General features: G+C 42.2%; 1 protein-coding gene across 1 annotated transcript; it reads left to right on the plus strand.

Moving 5' to 3' along the window:
* Positions 1-7,996: 7,996 nt before the first annotated feature.
* Ier3ip1 (immediate early response 3 interacting protein 1) lies at positions 7,997-21,625 on the plus strand. The gene is made up of 3 exons (XM_028871961.1): positions 7,997-8,197; positions 19,602-19,703; positions 20,481-21,625. The coding sequence occupies exons 1-3, from the start codon at positions 8,107-8,109 to the stop codon at positions 20,534-20,536; spliced, it is 249 nt and encodes an 82-aa protein (XP_028727794.1). The 5' UTR covers positions 7,997-8,106; the 3' UTR covers positions 20,537-21,625.
* The last annotated feature ends 429 nt before the right edge of the window (positions 21,626-22,054 follow it).

Consider the following 22,054-nt stretch of genomic DNA (forward strand, 5'->3'; position numbering starts at 1 on the left):
CCAGGGAAGCAGATAAACTAACTGCAGATCTTTACCTCACCCAAAGGTCCTCCAAATTCAATCCCCCAGTCTCATCTCCAGCTCTGAAACAGACTACCTGTTGTGGCCTCTCCTCACTCTCTGCTTCTATTCCCAGGGGAATAAGCAGATTTTTTTGTGGAACACCCTGTTTTCCTCCCTCCTGTGGGCCCTTAAGTTCCCTCTTCTAGCCCATCCCCATCCCTGAGTGTCACCTCCCAATACCCAGAAACACATTTTACCTGAAACCTCCAGTGACCACACCTCTCAGGATCCCAGAAGAATATCCTACCAGGCAACACAGCCACCACACTCTCTTAAGAACCAGAGAAGGCAACAGAAACCAAGGAACTAAACACTCACCCAGCAAAGACAAGACCGGATATCAGCACCTAGAATTGCAATCTTCCAAACCCAGATACCTAGACAATAGCATAAAAACACAATCAATAAAGGCCAGGATAATGTCTTCACTAGAGTCCAGCAACCCTGCCACAGCAGGCCCTGAGAACTGCAACGTAGCTGAAACAGAAGACCTTAAAACAGCCTTTATGAATATGATGGAGGCCCTTAAAGAGGAAGTGAATAAATCACTTAAAGAAATCTATGAAAACACAAACAAACTGTGGAAGGAAATGGATAAAACAGTTCAAGACCCGGAAGTGGAAAATAGAATCAACCAAGAAAACCCAAATCAAGGGAAATCTAGAAACAAAAAAATTTAGGGACTCGAACAGAATGCAAGAGATAGAAGAGAGACTCTCAGGCACTGAAGACATGATAGAAGAAATGGATATCTCCCTTGGTCAAAGTGTTACAAGGTGCCCATCAGAGATGACCACTCGGACATAGCTTATAGACAGTTGAAAGTCTTTAGTCCAGCTGGCTGGGACTACACTCGGGTATTTGGGACCCAAGTGTAGCCCTGAGTGTTTAGGGTAAAAGGCTTTAAAGACATAAACCATATCCTGTTATTTCACTCAGACTCTGCAGGGGGAGGTTTTTGTGGAATCGAGCAGTTTAACAGAAGCTAAGATAAGCTGTAAGCTGGAGGGGGAGGTTTGCCCAAGCAGTCAGTTTAACAGAAGCGAAGATAAGTAAGCATCTTGACCTCGGGTTTCTGAAATACACTTGGGTAACTTTCCATGGGATTCTCCATCAAGGAGATCAAATTCTAGTTAACTTTAAATGGCCACAGCAAGAATACCAGATGGAGGAATCTCTGCAATGTATTGCCCATTCACAAAAGAAAAATTTAAACTCCTGGCACAAAACATGCAGGATATCAAGGACACTAAGGGGGAAAAAAATCTAAGAATAGTAGGAATAGAGGAAGGAGAAGAAACCCAAGGCAAAGGCAGAGAAAATATTTTCAACAAAATCATAGAAGAAAATTTTCCTAACCTAAAGAAAGAGATACCTATCAAGGTACAAAGAAGCATACAGAACACCAAATAGACTGGACCAGAAAAGAAAGTCCCCCTCACCATATAATAATCAAAACTCTAAACATACAAAACAAAGAAAGAATATTAAAAGATGCAGGGAAAAAGACCAAGTAGCATATAAAGGCAGACCTATTAGAATAACACATGACTTCTCAACAGAGACTCTAAAATCCAGAAGGGACTGAAGAGATGTTCTACAAATTCCAAATGAAAAAGCTATATCACACACACACACACACACACACACACACACACACACACACACACCCCTCAGGGATCTTTGCAGAAGATAAGGAAGAAAGATTCTAAGAACCAGCATCTGCAGCAAAAGAGTATTTGCAGGGTATGACAGCCCTTACATGCATGAACTCACAACTGTGCCTGCATACATAGGCCTGCTCAAGAGCAAGCCATCCAAGCATGGAGCAGGCAGGGACCCTGTAAACAGAGGCGGAGTTTTCTGTCCCATATGCCCAATTATACCTAGCAGGTGCTTCCCAAATTACCACTCAGAGGCTTATATTAATCATAAATGCTTGGCCAATGGCTCAAGCTTATTACTAGCTAGCTCTTACATTTAAATTAACCCATATTTCTTATCTATGCTTTGCCATGCGGTTTATGGCTTGTTACATCATTTTCTACATGTCTTGCTTCCTCTGCCTAGATTCTGCCCTTCTTCATCTCCCTCCTCAGTTTGATTATTCTGCCTAACCTTATCTTGTCTTGCCATTGGCCAAAACTGCTTTATTATCAACCAGTGAGAGCAACAGACATTCACAGCATACAGAAGAACATCCCACAGCAGGGCCCATGAAGTTCCATCCCTGTGTGTGTTTCATGCACCACCTTGAACTGAAAGACTATTACATGTATTTTTAAAGCTTTCAGCTGATCCTGATGCCCAGCCCAGCTCTAACCCATCCTTTTGTTCCATGTCCCACTCATCTTAGCCCTGACTGTCTGCATCTTTATAACTGCTTGTAGTCTGTAACTCATTTTTCTTAGTAGGCAGCCTCTCCCATCCCAGCAAAAGAAACACACCTGATTATTTGTGCTCACCCTACTCTACCTCCCCCACCTCCTGCATGATGTAACATACTTCTTCAAAGTTGAATAAATTCCTTTAAATTATTGTTAGATTTATTTATGTTACATGTGTGAGTATTTTCACTCCATGTTTGTCTGTGCATGTGTGTGCCTGGCACCCTCACAGGTCAAGGAACTGGAGTTACAGATGGTTTTGAGCCACCACATGGGTGCTGGGAACCAAACCCGGATCCTCTGCAAGAATAACAAGTGCTCTTGGCCTCTGAAACATCTGTCTATCCCCTAAAGTTCAATAAATTCTTGATGAATGAAAAAGATGAACACATGAATGAATGGGTGAATAAATGATACTCATTTAAGTAGTTTCTTTACTTTTTTCAATTCTGATTTTATTTACTCGAAGTGGTACTTTTTGACATAAAATTAGTCAGCTCAACATAGGTACTTAGGATTAATACCATTTTAAAATAGGCATGGTGACTCGTTTTTATTTCTTGAAGAAACTTTCCATTTTAAGGCCCTATTTCCAGAAACCCTTTATAATTCACAAGCTTTCAGCTTGCAGATGGCTTCGTTTGAGTCTTGTAGCAGAAATAGCTTATTCGTGTCCACAAACATGAATGGAGCTCACTTGTGGCATTTTTCTATTTTGGTCCAATGCTGACCCGAATAGAAGCCATTTGGGTGAATTCTGCTGCCATAAGCCCATTTAAACTCAGGGTTGCTCTTGTAAATAACAGGATTAAAAGCAAACATACCTCAGTCACCACTGATTCCCATTGCAGACATAGATAAGAAAATAAATGTATCTACTAAATATATCACCAGGACAAAAATGTTTTTAAAAAATCCAGTTTTGTCAAACTTCAAACTGAGTTTAAATTTTTAATAAATTACAAATAATATCTCTCTCCATGCGATATTTTTTTAATGACTGCAGGAAAAGAGATGCTGAGGTTTAAAACCAGAAAGAGAAAGGGCCAAGTCAAAAAGTTTGGGTAAAGAGTCTTCTAAGATCTAGCTTGGGGAAACAATTACCACATACCTCATTGTTCTCAGTGTCAGTGAAGGGTTTTAGGCAGTGTAAATACAGTGACTGTGTCTTTAATCAGCCAGTGTTTTCATTTTTCTCCTATGATTTGGCTCAGACAGGACGATGGGAATATAAAAATGTGGGGAGTTCTATGGGACAGATGAGCAAAACTCTCCCAACAAAGAACTTCTTTTCATTCTTTGGTTTCGTAAGTACTTAGGATGCTCTAGGAAGAATTAATTGAGAAAGAGGAAGGCCTTCCCAGGACACACAAGCTTGTTTGGAGGGCAACCTCACAGAGCTACACCAGAAGTGATGGGAGCTGAGACCAGGATTTCAGTTGACGAGAAAGGCGAGAAGCAGTTAGAGATTAAGCCATGGGAGCGTGGCTTCAGGCTTGGTGCGGAAGCAGGAGCTGACAACCGGTGAGGGAAGGTTTGCTAACCACTTGTAACTAATTTTGCTAGCAACTGTAGCTAACAAGCGGAGAGAGAATGTTTGCTGAGTCACCTCGTGGTAGAAGGGCAAAGAGACAGGAATCTGCCCTTTTATCATGAACTGGCTTTTGAAGTAACAGTATTAACCTATTCACAAGCAGAGTCCTCGTGACCTAATTGCTTCCTAAATGGCCCTGTATCCCCCTTGGAAAGAAAGGAGATACACTAAAAAGACACACCTGGCCCTCCCTTTGACTACCAGATGATGGAAACAGTGAAGCCTAAAGAATTAACATAAGGAAATGATAGAAGCATTGGCGCTAGCCTCAAGAGGAACTTGCCTGACAAAAAGAGACATCACACCATTCTAAACAGTTTATCAGGCCATCTTACAACATGGACCAGCGAGAGACGAGCAATGACAGGTCCGTGGTGGGTGGGGCCACATCTTGAGTAGGACTGCTTAGTTATGCACAATTGTCCTTTATTTAAGCTTAAACCTCATGTTAGTATCCCCAAATACGGGCTTGGAGGTCACTGGAGCCCCTCATTTGTTCCTTTTCTGGATGTCTCCCCACCAACTAAGTTTCCTGGCTCTTTACTTTTGTGGTTTTAATTGGCATACAGGAGACAAGCAGCCAGGCCTTACTTGTTGGGGCTGCCAGGGCCTAGACTTTGACCCTAAAATCTTGGGTTATAGTGCTGGTGTCTTAGTTACTTTTCTACTGCAATGGCAAAGCACTATGACTAAGGCAACTTATAGAAGAAAACACTTCATGGATCTGAGTTTCAGAGGGTGAGTCCATGTCTATCATGGCAGAGAGCATGGCAGCATGGTTTCAGGCTTTGCGCTGAAGCAGTAGTTGAGAGCTCACATCTGACCCATAAGGATGAGGCTGAGAAAGGTCACTGGGAATGGCATCGGCATTTAAAACCTCAAAGGCCACCTCTGGTGACATATCTTCTCCAATATGGCCATGCCTCTGAATCCTTCCCAAACAGTTCCACCAACTGAGAACCAAGTATTCAAATATGGCGGTGATGGCCATTTTCATTCAAACCACCACAAACGGGTGTACCAGGCTTTTTCTTTTGGGCCACCAACCAACTCCCAAATCATGACACAGAGATTTATTATCAGTTATGAATATTCGGCCTTAGCTTGTGCTCATTTATGGCTAGCTCCCCCCCCCCCTTTAACTTAAATTAACCTGTTTCTCTTCATCTGCATTTTGCCTCAGGGCTTATTACCTTTCTTCCTGTAGGTTCTACTCTGTGTCTACTGGCTGGCGGTTGCTTGGCTGGCCCCAGGGGTCTCTCTCTCTCTCTCTCTCTCTTTCCCTCGTTCTCTCCTCCCCTCTTCTTCTCATTTTTCTTGAGCCTAGATTTCTCCTCCTATTTATTCTCTCTGCCAGTCAGCCCTGCCTATCCTTCTGTCTAGCTATTGGCAGTTAAGTCTTTTATGAGATCAGTCAGGTGCCTTAGGCAGAGAAGGTGAAACAGCAGCACATCTTTTCATAATCAAACAAATAAATGCACCATGAGCAAATGTAACACACCTTTTTCGTCTTTAACAAAGGCAGCAAAAATAAATGTAACACACCTTTACACAGTTAAAGTAATATTCCACAACGGAAACCAATATAACACATCTTTGCCCAGTTAAAATAATACTCCACAACAGATGGGCATACGCTTATTATCAGGCAAGGGAGGTTGCCGTGCAAACATGAGGCCCTGCATTCTAATCCTCAGCACCCCTGTAAAGAGCTGGCCATGGCTGCCTGTGCCTGTAACCTCAGTACTGGAGGCAGAAGCAGATGGATCTGGGAGCTCACTGGCCAGCCAGCCTAGCTGAACTTCAGGCTCAGCAAGAGCCTGTCTCAAGGGAATAAGGCAAAGAATGATAGGAAGACACCCAACCTCCTCTTCTGGATTTTCCACTATTAAGAATGGGCATCTGCACTGCAGACTCATGTGTACATACCACATATACATATTATACACACACACACACACACACACACACACACCTTGCATTACAATGTTGATTAAATTTCAGCATAAGTTTTGGAGAGAACATTCAAACCACAGTATTTATTGAAGTGAAAGTTAACAGGACCTACTGCTGGATTGTACGCAGGATGTAAAAGTAAAAAAGAGACCCAGTAATGAGCCTAGACTTGTCCTCTCCGCTCTGGAATTGCCATTCACTAAAATGAATTGACACAGAAGTCAGTTTCAGAAGACAAGTCCATTCTGTATGGAACAAGGTAAATCTGAACGTCTAGCAGATAACCCAAGGGTTAGTCAGCTGGATTATCAGGCAAGAATTGATGACTGAGCTCTGAATGGGTGACTTAAAAGTGGGGCTCCAGGGAATATCAATGTACTGGGGCCATTAGAATAAAGTAAGCATGTGTAGATCCAAAAGAAGCCTATTGCTTTAAAAGTGCTGTGGAATAAACAATCCTAATATTTGGTGACTTACGGCATCCATTCTCAGGGCCCTGTGATTGCACAGGGATCGGTTGGTGTAGGCAAGCCCTGCCTATGGCCCTGTTGTTTCCTTTTGACAATATCGAGGCATGAAAAAGAAGGCAGGAACGTGTACCGTCTTTGGAGGTCTCTGCTTAGAGCATGCATATTATCACTTCCTCATTCTTAGCCAAAGCAAATCACAGAGCTGAAATCTCAAGTTAAAGACCAGGCAATTCTAAGTCAAAGGCATTGATACAAGGAAAAGTTAAAACAGCGAGAGAAAATAAAAGGCTCAATAAGGTAATCTCTAATGTATGTAAGGACCAAGTTCTGGAACTTACTCTAAAGGCAAGTTTGGACCCCATAATTTTATTTCTCTCCAGAAAGCCTTCCTTTATCCTGAGACCAAATATAAAAATTTCCTTGATTCTTGTTAAGCAAATAAAAACACTGACTCCAAATTTGCAGTTATAAAGAAATTATGGTAAGATGTTATACGATAATGAACTGTGTAGTCTCTTAGCCCAGAGAGAAAATCCCAAACAAACAAAACATCCTGAAGGAATGATGAGAAGTCATCACTGACCTTGTGAAAACAGTTTCACCTCCAGCAGGAACGTCTGGTAGAGTGATTAACAGAAATACCTGAAACCTTCTCAAACATCCATCCGAAGTTCAGCACTAAGCCGCAACCAGTTTAAAACAACCTTCAAAGATGCAGACTAACACATTTTTATTACCTAGTTTCTTTTCTGTTGTTATTTGAGAGACTTTATTTATTTATTTATTTATTTATTTATTTATTTATTGGTTTGTTTATTTGTTTATTTTGGTTTTTTGAGACAGAGTTGCTCTGTGTAGCTCTGGCTATCCTGGAACTCGCTCTGTAGATCAGAGATCTGCCTGCCTCTGCCCGAGTGCTCGGATTAAAGGCATACACCACCATGACACCCTCGTTTGCCACAAAGCACTGGACACTTGTCAAGGAGGGCTGCCTGGGTCATCATCCTAGGGCTGCAGCCATGGACAGTTAGAAATGCTAATATATTCAAGTCTTTCTATGTGGCCTTGGGAGAAAGAGCTTGCTTTCCCATTCTGTAGTATTCACATTCTGGCTAGAGTTTGATCAAGTTCATTTTGACTGTCCGCATTTCTTCAGGGGTAAAATCTGAGCACAAACTTCCATACAGTTCTTGGGACCACGTCGGGCAGCCGGGTTCAACAGAAACACAATACAAGCTTCTCGTGTGGTTCAGTTCTTACAGCCACAGAGAACAAAAAAGCAGAAGTAGGCAGGAAAACAGAAAAATATTTACTTCAAATATGAAGAACACTTTTAAATTATGCGATACTCTACATCTGTTTTTTCAGCCCCTGCCTGTGAAGAATGAGTACTGTATCAAGTGTTCGAGACTTCCTGCGGCTCACCCCAGGGTGCCGTACTCTGCGGCGGACTCAGTACGGCGGGGCGGGGCTCAGTCAGAGAGGGCGGGGCTCAGCCAGAGGCGGGGGGGCGGGGCTCCTGGGTGAGCGCGTTTTGGGCCGCGCGGGCTCCCGTAGCCGGGCGCGGTGGCGGCGCCACGTCCCGGGCGGCGTCCGGGAAGGAGTCAGTCGGGCCTGGGAACTGTCTGGAGTGACCATGGCCTTCACGCTGTACTCCCTGCTGCAGGCGGCCCTGCTGTGCGTGAACGCCATCGCCGTGCTGCACGAGGAGCGCTTCCTCAAGAACAGTGCGTGTCCGGGCGGGGCTGGGGGGCTGGGAACTGCCGGGCGGCTGCCTAGGAGAGGGGCGTCCCCGCGTGGCGGGCCGGGGTGGGTGTGCGGAGCCTGGGGCGGGCGGCGGAGGAACCCGGACTCGATCCTGCCCGCCGTGGGTTTCGCTCAGTCATGTCCTTGCATTTTTGACGGTGGTGGTGTTAGCGATTTTATAGATGGAAAAGCCGCGTGGGAGTTTTGACTTAAGAGCTGGGAGGGCAGGCGCCTTCGGGATGCTGGTTGTTAGGATGACTGAAGGGGAGCCTGGCTGATGGAGAGCGGTAGAGGTTGGTGGTTGGTGGGAGTTGGGGGTTAGTGGGAAAAGGAGTTAGCAGGGACCCCTTTTCCAGGAGCACGGCATTCAATAAGCACGCCCCATTGGGTGTCTAACTGTGTGCCAAGGACCGTGCTGGAGTCGGGGAATACAAAAATGAAGACAGGCACACATTATGGTCTCTTCCACCTCACTGTCAGATCTTCATGCCAGCCTGGGCCAGCTGCTTCTTGCTGTATAGTGCAAAACAGACAGGACTACGTGGTGTGAGTTTTGTGTTTCAGTCTACCAACTGTCTCCTTGGAATCAATGAAACTCAAACCCCCAGGCAAGAACGATGCATTTCATTTATTCGGAAGAGATGAACACAAATACGTGCCAGGCCTATGTAACAGAGGCAGGTTACACCAATCACCTGCTCTTAAAATGAAGTTTAATCTAATTTAAAATGAGCAACAGATGTACCAAATATTAGAAAGATGTAGGGTGATATTAACGTGAGAATCTGAAAAGGCCTGGAGGAAGTGTGTCTGACCTGAAGTCTGACAAGTGAGTAAATATTAACTAGTTGAAAGCAAAAGATAGGGGAAAATTTGGAGGCCGAAGCCTTGAGTAGTGTCACTCTGGTGTGAAAACCAAAATAGGTAAAAATAGTTATTGTAACCAAGGATGTGACACAGCCAGGTTTATGTTACTAAGTTCTGTTAGGTACAGTATGGAGAAGTGATGGAGAGGGAGAGGAGTGGGTTTGGAAAGGACCTTCTCAGATAGGGCAGGTAGATGAGTACAGCCTAAATACTGATAATAACCAGTAATTATATAGTTGTGTGCAGGATTTGTGTTAGGTGTTTTACGTGTGTGTGTGTGTGTGTGTGTGTGTGTGTGTGTGTGAGTGAGAGAGAGAGAGAGCGAGCAAGAGAGCAAGGCGAGCTTACTGCAGCTCTATGATATAGTTACTGTTTTTACTCCAGCTTTCAGGGAAGGACTCTAAAGCAGGAAGTGAGTTGGTAACTTCTAGGATCTCATGGGTAGAAGGTGGCGCCCTTGAGCAAACTGACTCCAGAGTCCATTTCTTTACCTCTGGACTATACAGAAAACTCTTCATGATCATGTGATGGGTTGAACTGTGTTCTGACTCCGTGGTACCCATGACTATGACCTTTTATGAAAATTTGTAATCAAATTGAGCTCTTCATAACTGGATGAAGTGTTGGGCCTTAGATCTAGTCATTGATATCCTTATAAGGAGAGTGAGACACAGAAGCACACAGACACACACTTAAGGAAGAAGAGAGTGTGGCCACAGAGGCAGAGTTTGGAGTGGCTTGATTTCAAGCCAAGGAACCCAGGAATTCCAGCAACTACCAGATAGATGTTACTGGAGGCATGGATGAGATTATCCCTCAGAGTTCTCAGGAGGAACCAGTTCTGCTGGATTTTGAACTTAGCCTCCAAAACTGTGAGGAAGTGATTTCTTTTGTGTTAAGCATTAGTTAGTTCATGGTGCTTTATTAAGGTAGCCCTAGGAGGCTAATATAGACCAGAAAACAAGGCAGAATGTATTGTTGGGGAGGCTTGAAATTTTAAGGCCATCCTGAGCTACCAAGTAAGTTCAAGGCCACTGGGCAGCTTAGTGAGCGCCTGTCTCAGAAGGTAAAAAGACGGCTGGACATACAGCTCATTGGTAGAGTGCTTGCTTCTCATGCATAAGCCCTAGCTAGGTTCAGTCCATGCTGCTTCCAGCCACATACACAAAGAACATGTTGGGCACTAGTAATGAGGAAGAAAAGGTGAAGCCAAAAATTCTCCTGGTTTTCTGGCTTAAGCCACTGAGTGAAGTACCTTTATGGTGCTAGAAAAAAAAAAAATCAGAAGAAAATTGGATGATGGTGGTAGGTCAGGTAAAACAAGAATGAATGAGTCTGGGCTTGCTCACTTTGAGATTTCTGTGGGGTGTGCAAATAGATGTAGAATAGTTGATGGATTGAAGATGGTAGAAATGAACCAGGGTGCAGATCGAAATTCAGATGTGTTAAGTACAGATGATAAATAAAGCTGTGTGAGGAGATAGAATTATTAGAAAAGGGGGCTGGAGATCACTTAGTGGTTAAGAGTGCTTGTTGCTTTTGCAGAGCACCCAGATTCTGTTCCCAGCACCCACATGATGGCTCACAGCTATCTGTAACTCCAGTTCCAGGGGATCCAACATCCTCTTCTGACACTATATGAGGCCACATAGAAATCAATAAAGTACTAGAAAGAGAGAACACACAGAATTGATACTCAGGACTACAAATCTCCTGTAGTACATAATGTTTGAGTGATGTAGAACAGATGACAAGAAAGCTTAGTGGATCAAAACAGAAAACCTAGACACGGAGTTCCATTAAAATGACAGTTTTTGAGCTGAGCAGTGGTGGCCCACACCTTATAATACCAGCACTCGGGAAGCAGAGGCAGGTGGATCTCTGAGTTCAAGGCCAGCCTAGTCTACAGAGTGAGTTCCAGGACAGCCAAAGATACACAAAGAAACCCTGTCTTGAAAAACCGACAATTTTTGAAAAAAGGAGGGATGTTACCACAATGGAATATGTCTGAGAAGCCAAGTAAGGTAAGAGCTAAAGAGTCCTAGAGAGTCATGGTAACTGGAATGGTTGGTGATTTTTAAAAGAGCAGTTACATCCATGAGTAAAGTCCAGATTGGGATGGGCTGAGAACTAAGTGGAAAAAAAAACAGCAAAAACACCCAATATCCTTACATTAGAAAGGGTGGCTTGATGAGGATGTATGTTCCTTTGTTTTTCTTTTGGACAGGAAATATGAGTTGACAATGAAAACTAGCCTATTCTCTTTAATAAGCTGTGCTAACAGAGTAGATGAAGGGGCTAACAATGAGGCAGATAGCAAAACATAAGAAGGTGGGGTGGTGGTTAGGGAGATGTGTAAGCTCTCTTAAGGAAGGCGTAAGGTCCGTGTGGACCGATTGACATTGATTCAGAAATAATGATTGTGGGCTGGGGCAATGTCTCCATGAGTAAAGTGTTTGCCAAATGTGGTGGTTTTAAGAATGGCTCCCATAGGCTTATATGTTTGAATGCTTAGTCACCAGGGAGGGGGACTCTTTGATAGGATTAGGAGGTGTGGTCTTGTTGGAGGAAATCTGTCACTAGAGGTGGGCTTTTCATGTTTCAGAAAGCCCATGCCAGGTACAGGCTTCTGTCTCTGCCTACAGATCATGGTGTAGCTCTTAGCTACTGCTCCAGCATCTGCCTCCATGCAGCCACACATCCTGCCATGATAATAATGGACTGAACCTCTGAAACTGAAGCAAGCCCCTAGTTAAATGCTTTCTCTTCTTACAGTTGCCTTGGTCTTGGTGCCTCTTCATAGCTGTAGAACAGTGACTAAAATACCACACAAGTAAGAGAGCACAAGTTCAGATCCCCAAGCCAGTATAAAACTGAAAAGATGTTATTAGTGTATGTCACAGTTGCTATTACAACAATTTGAGTGACGAAGATAGGAGAGTCCCTGGAAACTCAGTGGCCAGGTGAACAGCAAGAGACCCTGTAGGCAAGGACCAACACAGGATGTTGTCCTCTCACCTCCACACCAGTGAGCCCACATTCATACATGAAGATGCGCAATTGAGCATGAAAATGCATGTATGCACGTGTAGACACAAAGATTTTTTTAAAATGTAGCTGTAAGGGACCTTATATTAGCATTCTCTAGACTAGAGAGTCTATAAAACGAATATATGTATATATAAATGTGTCCCATATATTTTTGGGATTTATTAGAATGGCTTACAAGCTGTGGTCCAGCTAGCTGTCTACCAATGGAAGGTCCAAGAATCTAGTAGTTGTTCAGTCCACAAGGCTAATGTGTTATCTGGTCTTCAGTATATGCCAGTACAAAAGATGTAGGCTCTAATGCTAGTGAATGAATGAACTTCCCAGGAAGAGGGAAAGCAAACAGGTAAAGAGAGTGAGCTTCCTTCTTCCATGTCCTTTACATAGGTGCCAGAAGAAGGTGTGGCCCAGATTAGAGGTGGATCTTCATTCTTCAGAAGATCTAGATTAAAGGTGGGGCTTCGGACTTCAAAAGATTTAATTAAGTCCTGTACAGGTGTACCCAGCCATTTGGATTTTAGTTAATTCCAAATGTGGTCAAGTTGACAACCAAGAAGAGCCACCACAAGCCTCTAAAGAACATCTGATGAGATTTGAATAGGTACTTGATGACGATAAGGAATTGTGTGTGTGTTTTGCTTATGCTCTAACAAATAAAGCTTGCCCTGAAGATCAGAGGGCAGAGCCAACCACTAGATAACCATAGAGGCCAGGCAGTGGTGGAACACACCTTTAATCCCAGCACTTGGAAGGAAGAAGCAAGAAGATCAGGAGTTCAAGGCCACCCTGGGCTACATGAGATTGAACCAGTCTAAAAGAGAAACAGATCCAGTCAGGTGGTGGTGGCTCACACCTTTAATCCTAGCACCAGGGAGGTAGAGACAGGACTGACTATAAGGCAGGTGGAGACAGGATCTCAGATATTCAGTCTGAGGATTCATAGAGACAGGATCTCACCCCCCTTTTGGCTGAGGAATTGGCGAGGTAAGAGTGTGGCTGTGGCTTGTTCCTTTTTCTCTCTGATCTTTCAGCATTTACCATGGTACTGACTCCAGGTTTTTATTATTAGACCAATTAGAATTCATGGTGCGCGTGTGCTTGTGTGTGCTTGTGTGTGCTTGTGTGTGCTTGTGTGTGCTTGTGTGTGGGGGGGGTAGTATAAGAGTTGTATAGGGAGGCATTCAGAAAATATACTGAAATGTTTGAGTGAAATATAACCTCATTCAAATCTAAGCAGAGAAAGAGGGAAGTCCTATGGCTCTGGCATCTCCAATATCTCAGGATCTCCAAGGCAATCCAGGCTTAAACTACACAGCTTCATGCAGTGGCCTCCTTAGGCTTCCATTCAGGGACACCCCGACACATGCCTGGTCTCAGCAGCCTTCCTTAGTTGTAGAGCCAAATTCCATATCCCCTTTCTTATATCTCTAAAGCCAGAACTAATGGCCTAAGCTGCCATGTTCAGCTGCTTGCTGGGGCTGGAACATGGCTTCCTTGTTCAACTGTATCTTCACCACCTTTCTGGTTTTGATAGTTTCCTTCACTGCCTAAGCTTGGCTATCTTGGAACTTGTTCTGTAGACCAGGCTGGCCTTGAACTCAGAGATCTGCCAGTCTCTACCTGGAATGCTGGGATTAAAAGCATGCACCATCACACCCACTCTAAGCTTTTCTTTAATTCCTTTTCACAAATTAGAAACTTAGCTCTGGGATCTCACCCTGAGGTCACCACTCCTTTTATTCCATTTCTCAATCTGTTTATCTCCTTGAACAGAAGACTTAGCTCCATTCCACTTTCTGGTGCTCTTTTTCTCTTCAAATTTTACATTTTGTAATTTACCCTGCTCAGCTTTCTCCTTTTCATTATAAATCTTCATTGGAGTTACCACTAATAACAGCATGACAGAGTCTATATTAGGCTGTTTTGAGATTTCCTCTGTCAGTGGAATTCATCCAAAAGTCTTCACTTTAGCCTCAGGCAGATTTTTGGACAAGGGCAAAAGGCAGCCACCTTCTTCACCAGAGTATCACAAAGAACAGTTTCTAGGCAACACACTAAAATTCTCCTTTGAAACTTTTTGAGCCAGCCCCACACAATTCAAATAATTCTCAGCACCATTGACTTTCATGCTCCTACTAGTATGGCCCATTAAGCAGCAGTCTTCAAACACTTCAGAGATCTACAGAATATGGCATTTAAAATGTTTTAACAACATAAGGCTTTTCATGACACTGAGATGTCTGCTCCTGGCAGCACCAATCTACTTAAAGAAAGAAACGGAAAAAAAAAAAAAAAAAAAAGATGATGGGCATCAGAGAACCTCCATATAGAGTTTGCTTTCATTGTGGCAAAACTAGCCACTGGGTAAGAAACTGACCTTGCCTCGGCTGCTGGCAGTATTCAGGACACAAAAGAAGGTAACTGCCAAACTTTGCCAAGGTAGGGTAGTCCTTCAGAATTCCTGCTTCACAGAAAAGTCAGATATTCTAGACCTCTAGGCTGAAGATGGATGCCCCAACATTGCAGAGGAAACTTGGGTGATCGTCTAGGCAGCCAGATGTCTCTTTCATTCCTGTAGTTTTGAAAGTTATTTGCTCTGTACTTCCTGTTTACTCAGGTAATATTATATCCTTCTCAGGTCTTTGATGGGGTTGAAGATTAGATAGTTACAGTTTTGTTACCAGATTTAAAACAAACAAAAGAGTTGTAAAATGTATAAGGTTGAGAGACATAAATGCTTGAGTTGTTTAGGAAAATGTTTTAAGGTCTAAAAAGATATTTCTAGGTTGGTAATACAAATTATGACAGAAAGTGAATTAAGTACAAAACTTTGTACTTACCAAGATAGGATAGATAATAGAATACTTTCTCTGAAATTGACAAATACAAATGGACTGGACATTGTGAATGTAATTCTTACCTGATAATTGTTCTTATTATATATAGTTTTACTGTGTTAGAGTTAAACCCTTTCCTTTTTATTTAGACAAAAAGGGGGAAATGTTGTGGGGATATTTGTTTACACTGAAGGTGTGTCACTGTGGTTGGTTTAATAAAGAGCTGAATGACCAATAGCTAGGCAGGAGAGAATAGGCAGGACTTCTGGGCAGAGAGAGGAACTCAGGATCAATCTAGGCACGTGAGAGATGCCAGTGAAATAATGAAGAAGTTGAACATACAGTACAGGTGAGAGGTAACTAAGCCATGTGGCAGAATGTAGATTAATAGAAACAGGTTAATTTAAGTTATAAGAGCTAGTTGGGAAAAAGCTTAAGCTAAGAACAAGCTTATTTGTGAGCTGACAGCCCAAAGAGCACTTAAAAAGCATTCCATTGCTTTTCTAATCCACAGTCCCAAAGTCCATATTACTTCAAACAAAAACATGGTCCAGCCTATCACAGCAATACCTCAGTCCTGGTACCAACTTCTGTCTTAGTAATGTTAGGTTTTCTATTGCTGTGAAGACATGGTGACCACAGCAACTCTTATAAAAGAAAATATTTAATTGAGGTGGCAGCTTACAGTTTCAGACATTTAGACCATTACCATCATGGCAGGGAGCATGGCAGCTGCAGGCAGACATGGTGCTGGAGCAGGAGTTTTACATCTTGATATGCAGGCAATAGGAAGTGAACTGTCTCACTGGGTGTGGCTTGAGCATATATGAGACCTCAGAGCCCACCTCCACAGTGATACACTCCCTCCAACAAGGCCACAGCTCCTAATAGTGCCACTCCCTTTGGGGGCCATTTTCTTTCAAATCACCACATCCATCAATGTATAAAAAAACATTTATCATGACCAAATGGGGTTTACCCAGAATTGCAGGATTAGTTCAACATTTCATCAAAATAATGCCAGACAGTGGTGGCGCATGCCTTTAATCCCAGCACTTGGGAGGCAGAGGCAGGTGGATCTCTGTGAGTTCGAGGCCAGCCTGGTCTACAGAGTGCCAGGACAGGCACCAAAACAACACAGAGAAACCCTGTCTCAAAAAAAAAAAAAAAAAAAAAAAAAAAAAAAAAAAAAACCAACCAGAAATCACATGACCAACACAATAGGCACAGGAAAAACATTCAGAAAGCCCGGTACTCTGTTAATAGTATTCATCAAGGGTGCTGGGGAATGACTCAGTTGCTAGTGTTTTCTGCAAAAGCAAGCAGGTAAGAATTTGATCCCCAGCTCAATCATTCTGGGGAGGCAGAGACAGGAGGCTTGCTGGCCAGCTACTCTAACAGAATCTGCAAGCTACAGATAAATAAAGACAAATAAAGTGGGTAGTGATTTTGGAAGCCACTAGATTTTAACCTCTAGCCTGTGCATATACACATACATATACACACAGAAAACAAAAATAGTATTTATCAAACTAAAAATAGGAAATTCCTCAAACAGCTGTATATCTTCTATGACTAAGAATACAACATGGAGGTCCTCTCTTGCTATTTCTGTTTAACATTGTGCTGGAGATTCTGGCCAGGGAAATTTGACAAGAAGTAAAAGATCTACATTGTGAGGTTTAAAAGGCAGATAATATACTCTTGTGTATATAGAAAATCCTAAACAGTTCATTAGAAAGCTGTGAGGCTAATAATCCACAGGCTTATTAAGGTTGTACAACACAAGAAAACACAAAGACCTGTTGTTTGGGGCTGGAGTGACCGCTCAGTTGGTAAAGGGCCTCCCATAAAAGCCCGAGGACTTGATTTAAATCTGTCATCCACAAAAACACTGGGTGGGTTGGTGGCCCGCCTATAACGCTGGCACTCCAAGGATGGAGACGGTGGGGATAAGGGATGCCTGGAGTAAGCTTGCTAGCTAGACCAGTCAAATCTGGGAGTTCTGGGTTCAAGATACAAGGTGGAGAAGAGTCAGGGAAGCACCTGACGTCAGCCTCTGGTTTCTACATGTACACCACGCACCAATGCATATCAAATTCCTGAACAAAACAGTTGAGAAGTCCTGTGCAGCATTTAGAGAGAAACTGTCTGTGATATATTATCTCTTTCCCCTGGTCCTTCACATGTCATGTTTATGTTTGTCTGTAGACACATCCATATAGGAATTATCCCACTCATATTTCTTCTCTGGTAGATAGCCATCTTTATAGGCTTCTTTAAAACCTTTTATTATTTTTATTTTTGGTTTATCTTTCAAGTTTGTTTTCTTGGAGCTGGAGAGATGGCTCAGCGGTTAAGAGCACTGGCTGTTCTTGCAGAGGTCCTGAGTTCAATTCCCAGCAACCACATGGTGGCTCACAACCACCTATATAGTGCCCTCTTCTGGCATGTAGGCATGCATGCAGGCAGAACACTGTATATAGAATAAACAAATAAAATTTTTTAAGTTATTTTAAAATGTCTGTTTTGTTTTTTGATTGTTGTGTGTGAGGGCAAGCACACATGGAGATCTGAGGACAAACTCAGGTATATGTCCTTGTGTTCACCCTGTTTAAGACAGGATGTCCTGTTTGTTGCTGCACAAACCAGCGTTGCTGGTCTTTAAGCATCCAGAGAGTCTCCTGTTTCCACCTCCCATCTCTCCACAGGAACACTGGCATTACAGATGTGCAGCTGGGTTATGTGGTGCTAGGGATCTGAACTCAGGTCTCTGTGCTTGCTCAGCAAGTGCTCTACCCACTGAACCATCCGCCTAGTCCCTAAAACTGTTGTTGAAGGACTTGTTCATCTTATAATTCATGTGTATTAGGAATAAAGAAATGGGGTTATTCAGAGATTTTTATGATCCTAGAATTCACATTATCTTCCCTTTTCTCGGTTTAACTCAGTCTACTATAGTTAGTTCAATTCCACAGCCAAGAATTCATCTTATCTCCCATTATCCCAGATTAGCTCAGTCCACTGGAATTCAGTTCCTTGACCATTTGGTGAGTACTTGCTGTGGTATGGGGCAAAGTGGAAACATGAAGATAGGTGACTGAATTACAGCCCTGTCCTCCAGGAATTTGTAATCTAATGGGAAATTCTTGAAAACCCCTAACCAAGGAGAAGAAAGGCCCTATGATCAGTGGGATTTGGGGAACAAGGAGAAAGAGGGTTTACTGTACCTGGGCCTGGATGTGCCAGTCAGACCCAGATCAGAAACTGCCTTTAGCAGTTGATGGGCAATTGGCTGGGCCATTGACCCTTGGGGGGGGGGGTGCTCGTGGCTCCAGCTCACCTTAACATGCTCCACAGTGCCAGTTTAAGGGGTTTGCAGTCCAGTGATCATTGTCACTGAATTCTGAGTTTAAAGAAAATCTAAAGGGATTGAAACAGTGAGATTTAAGAGACATCTAACTTGAAAGTCTGGTATTAACAACTCTAATGGAGTGCACTGTGGAAGCAGAAACTGCTGACGCCCTCAAGAGCTGAAGGGCTGGAAGCAGACCCTCAGCCAGACTTGGGGGTCGGGGGTGGGCCCTAAAGTCAGCCCTGTGAAGTTGAATTTGAAATTGGTTTCATGCCACAACAGAAGTGCAGGACAGAAGTGCAGCCAGCCATTATTTAACTGTTATCTCAACCCAATAAGAGCTGATGAAGTGAGAGTTTCCTGACGCCTGGTTCCCTCGTGTATAAAATAGACTTGTTCTCCATCTTTAGGTTTAGAGGTTAGCATGCCAGGAATTAATTAACTCTGTAGTCATGTGAGAGTAACAGTGGCCCTGAAATGAGGACAGGAGAAGGACACATTGCTGAAATGAGGACATGTCTCTAGAAGAAAGACACAAAAAGAACTAGTAGATAACGATGAAAGTGTTTGCATGGGGAAATGACAGAGGAGGGAAAAGATTCATTTGTAGAGAATGGCTCAGAACGCAGAAATGAAGAATGATCAAGGAAAATGGAAAACTCTGTGCTCCGAAGGCGTGCCCAAACTGCACATTAAAATTTGCCCACATGATTCCCAGCTACTGCATTTCCATAAATACTTTATTAGATGATTTAACTCCCCCCCCACACACACACACAAGGTTTCTTTGTGTAGCTGTAGCTTTGGTACCTGTCCCAGACCTCGCTCTGTAGACCAGGCTGGCCTTGAACTCACAGAGATCCGCCTGGCTCTGCCTCCCCAGTGCTGCCTGGCTGATTTAACTTTTTAATTGAGTTAGTAATTCTTTGCCCTAGCATATTTTCAGTTCTGCACTGAAAAGGTTCCTTTGATAATTTTAAAGAAAGGGGGGGAAAAATCAGGTTGTGACAGTAACCGTCTTTGGTGAATTGAACACCATGGAATGATTTGAACTGCAGATTATTTTATAAACTCAAAGTGGAATGAAGAGAATATGATTGTTGCCACTATCAAAAGAGGGGAAAAAAAACTATCGAACTCAGTATCTTAACTTTAAGATATATGACTTTATACTTTGTCTTTACAGGGCTCAAACTAATCTTTTAAAAGATGAGTAATGAGGGAACAAGACAAGCACATAATACATTTAACTCAGCTAATCATCTTTATCTTGCACAGTTGGCTGGGGAACAGACCAGGGAATTGGCGGATTCGGAGAGGAGCCAGGGATTAAATCTCAGCTAATGAACCTTATTCGATCTGTAAGAACCGTGATGAGAGGTAAGAAGAAAACTGTGCAGGGCACTTTAAGGTACAGTTTTGTGGTAGGATTTAAGTAGCAGAGCTTTTGAGAGTGGGAACTATCGGGTTCTCATTTGTAGTGGGAACTCTTTGTTAACCTGGATTTACTGCTTGAAGGCTGCTGGTCTCTTTCTTACATTGCGTCTGATTTCTAGGAGATGGAATGTTACTAGTGACTTCCAGGTTGTAATGTAGAAATAAAGGTTCTACGTTTGCCATTGTATTGGACAATGAAAGAGTGCAGATGGCTTGTATTTAAAAATTGAGATTAGAGACTTTTCATGTCTTTACAGTAACTTTGGATTCAGTGTTAATAAGTTTATTCTTGATGGAACTGCAGAACTGTCTCTGCACTGTATTTGTGCTCAAGTGTGCAGCCATGTGGATATGCCTGTTCCTCTGTGTTCCCAGAGCTGCACCAGCCCTCCAAAGATGCCTCTATGCATGTAGACATGCAGTGTGGTGGTCCACACCTATAATCTCATCCCTTGGGAGGCAAGGAAAGAAGGTTGTTGCAAGTTCCAGGCCAGCTTGGGGTACAGAGGGAAATGTGTTAGGTTTTTATGATAGTGTATTTTTCTATTATTACTATTTTTTAATATTTATTTTTTTCTCTATTACTATTACAGTGTGATTATGATGGCATATTTTTAGATACTTCCATCCTCCTTGGAAGCTGCTTGCTACTGTTTAATTTTTTTCTTCTATTTTTTTTTGTTTGTTTTTTTATAATAACAATTTTTTTTTCCCTTTCAGTGCCACTGATAATAGTAAACTCAATTACTATTGTATTGCTTTTGTTATTTGGCTGAACATTGGGAAATCAGAGACTCAGAAGAGATGCCCCGGAAGTTGCTCTTTCCATCGTGACTGGAATATTCATGTTTTAACAGGCTCATCTTGCAGCTGACAAAAAAATGTAAAGTTGACAATAAAACCAGTTTCTATTTATCTGATTTTTTTTAATGTTGCACTTGTAGTTTCAATACAAAAAGATGAGATCATCAGAGGCAGGAACGCTCCAGGATTGCACACACTTGTTATGGTTAAAAAAGGTAGAGGTTGTTAAAGGGCTGATGCCTCTGCCTTGTTAGAGATACTGTTCTGCCTCACAACTCAGGGATGAACTTTTCTCCAAAGTTTTGGAATTCCTTGTCGTTTAGGTATGAATTAAGAGTAATTAACTTCCTATATAAACTTAAAGAGTTTTTTAAAGGAACAATTACATATAATTGACAAATTGGTAATTTTGGTAATTTATTTGAGCTCTTTGGTTAACTAGTCTACGTCATCTCTGCTATAAAGAAATGTATAGATAACTACATGGGGCAGTACCCTGATTTCAGGGAGAATTCTAATTCTGTAAATCAGTTGTTTGGTAACTGTGGTTTTAAGTTCTTTTTATGCTGCTGTTGAGCTGAACAGTGAGACCAGAGTATATACGTATTTTCATTGGTAGAAAGTCTTCCCTTTTTACAACAATGATCTGGTTGATAAAATCAGTATAACTGTTAGTTGGCAAAATCAGCCCATACAATCACAAAGTAAGCTGTTGGAGTAGCCCTGAAGTGTTCCCTGCTCCCAGGTCATATTTCTATTTCTTGGTGGAATAGCATGGTAAAGGTATGATTCTTGGATGCTCATTCTGTCTGTCAGTAGACCATTTATGCTAGATAATGTTTATTTTTTGTTGTTTTGTTTTTATGTCTTTTGTTAATGTTTTAGGCCAACTTTGTGAGGTTCTTTGCTCATCCAGTAGTACTACAGTACAGTTTTATATGGGAAGATTTAAACTGTGCAACTATTGTGTGAAATGTTTCAGTTACAGTATTTTAAAGGGGTGAGATGGCATCTTTCTGTGTAGGAAAACTTTTATAAATAAAGTTGACTTTTCAACTCAAGCATTTGGTTTGTGCTTTAGTATAAACCTAGCACTATTAATTTGTTGATGTCTGTTTTGTTCTTTATTGCAAAATTGCTGAATAGAGATATAATAAAATTAATATTCATAATTCATTTACTTCTTCAGTGAATTAACTGAATTGCTGACATAAATGAAGAGGATCCTCAACTTTTATGGCTTAAGTGACTTCTAAAACTGAAGCAGGTGCTGAAGACCTTCTGGTCATGTCTTAATTGGAGAGGGCTGATTTTTCATTTGGACGTAAGGATTGACAGCTGGACCACAAAAATGCCTTTGAATGCTTGGCTTCTATGAGGAACTAGCATATTTGGTACTAGAATGTTCCTCTAGCTTAAGAGTCAATAGGCCAGTCTTGGTGACTCACACCAAGTTTTATTTATTTATTTAAAGATTTATTTATTATGTA

The sequence above is a fragment of the Peromyscus leucopus genome, chromosome 19 (genome assembly GCF_004664715.2).
Source record: "Peromyscus leucopus breed LL Stock chromosome 19, UCI_PerLeu_2.1, whole genome shotgun sequence".
Classification (NCBI taxonomy): Eukaryota; Metazoa; Chordata; class Mammalia; order Rodentia; family Cricetidae; genus Peromyscus; species Peromyscus leucopus.

Excerpts from the sequence above, each read along its gene's own strand:
- Ier3ip1 (XM_028871961.1), top strand. The coding sequence starts at position 8,107 with ATGGCCTTCACGCTGTACTCCCTGCTGCAGGCGGCCCTGCTGTGCGTG. Across the intron at positions 8,198-19,601 it reads GGAGCGCTTCCTCAAGAACA|TTGGCTGGGGAACAGACCAG; the intron begins GTGCGTGTCCGG and ends TATCTTGCACAG. Across the intron at positions 19,704-20,480 it reads TGTAAGAACCGTGATGAGAG|TGCCACTGATAATAGTAAAC; the intron begins GTAAGAAGAAAA and ends TTTCCCTTTCAG.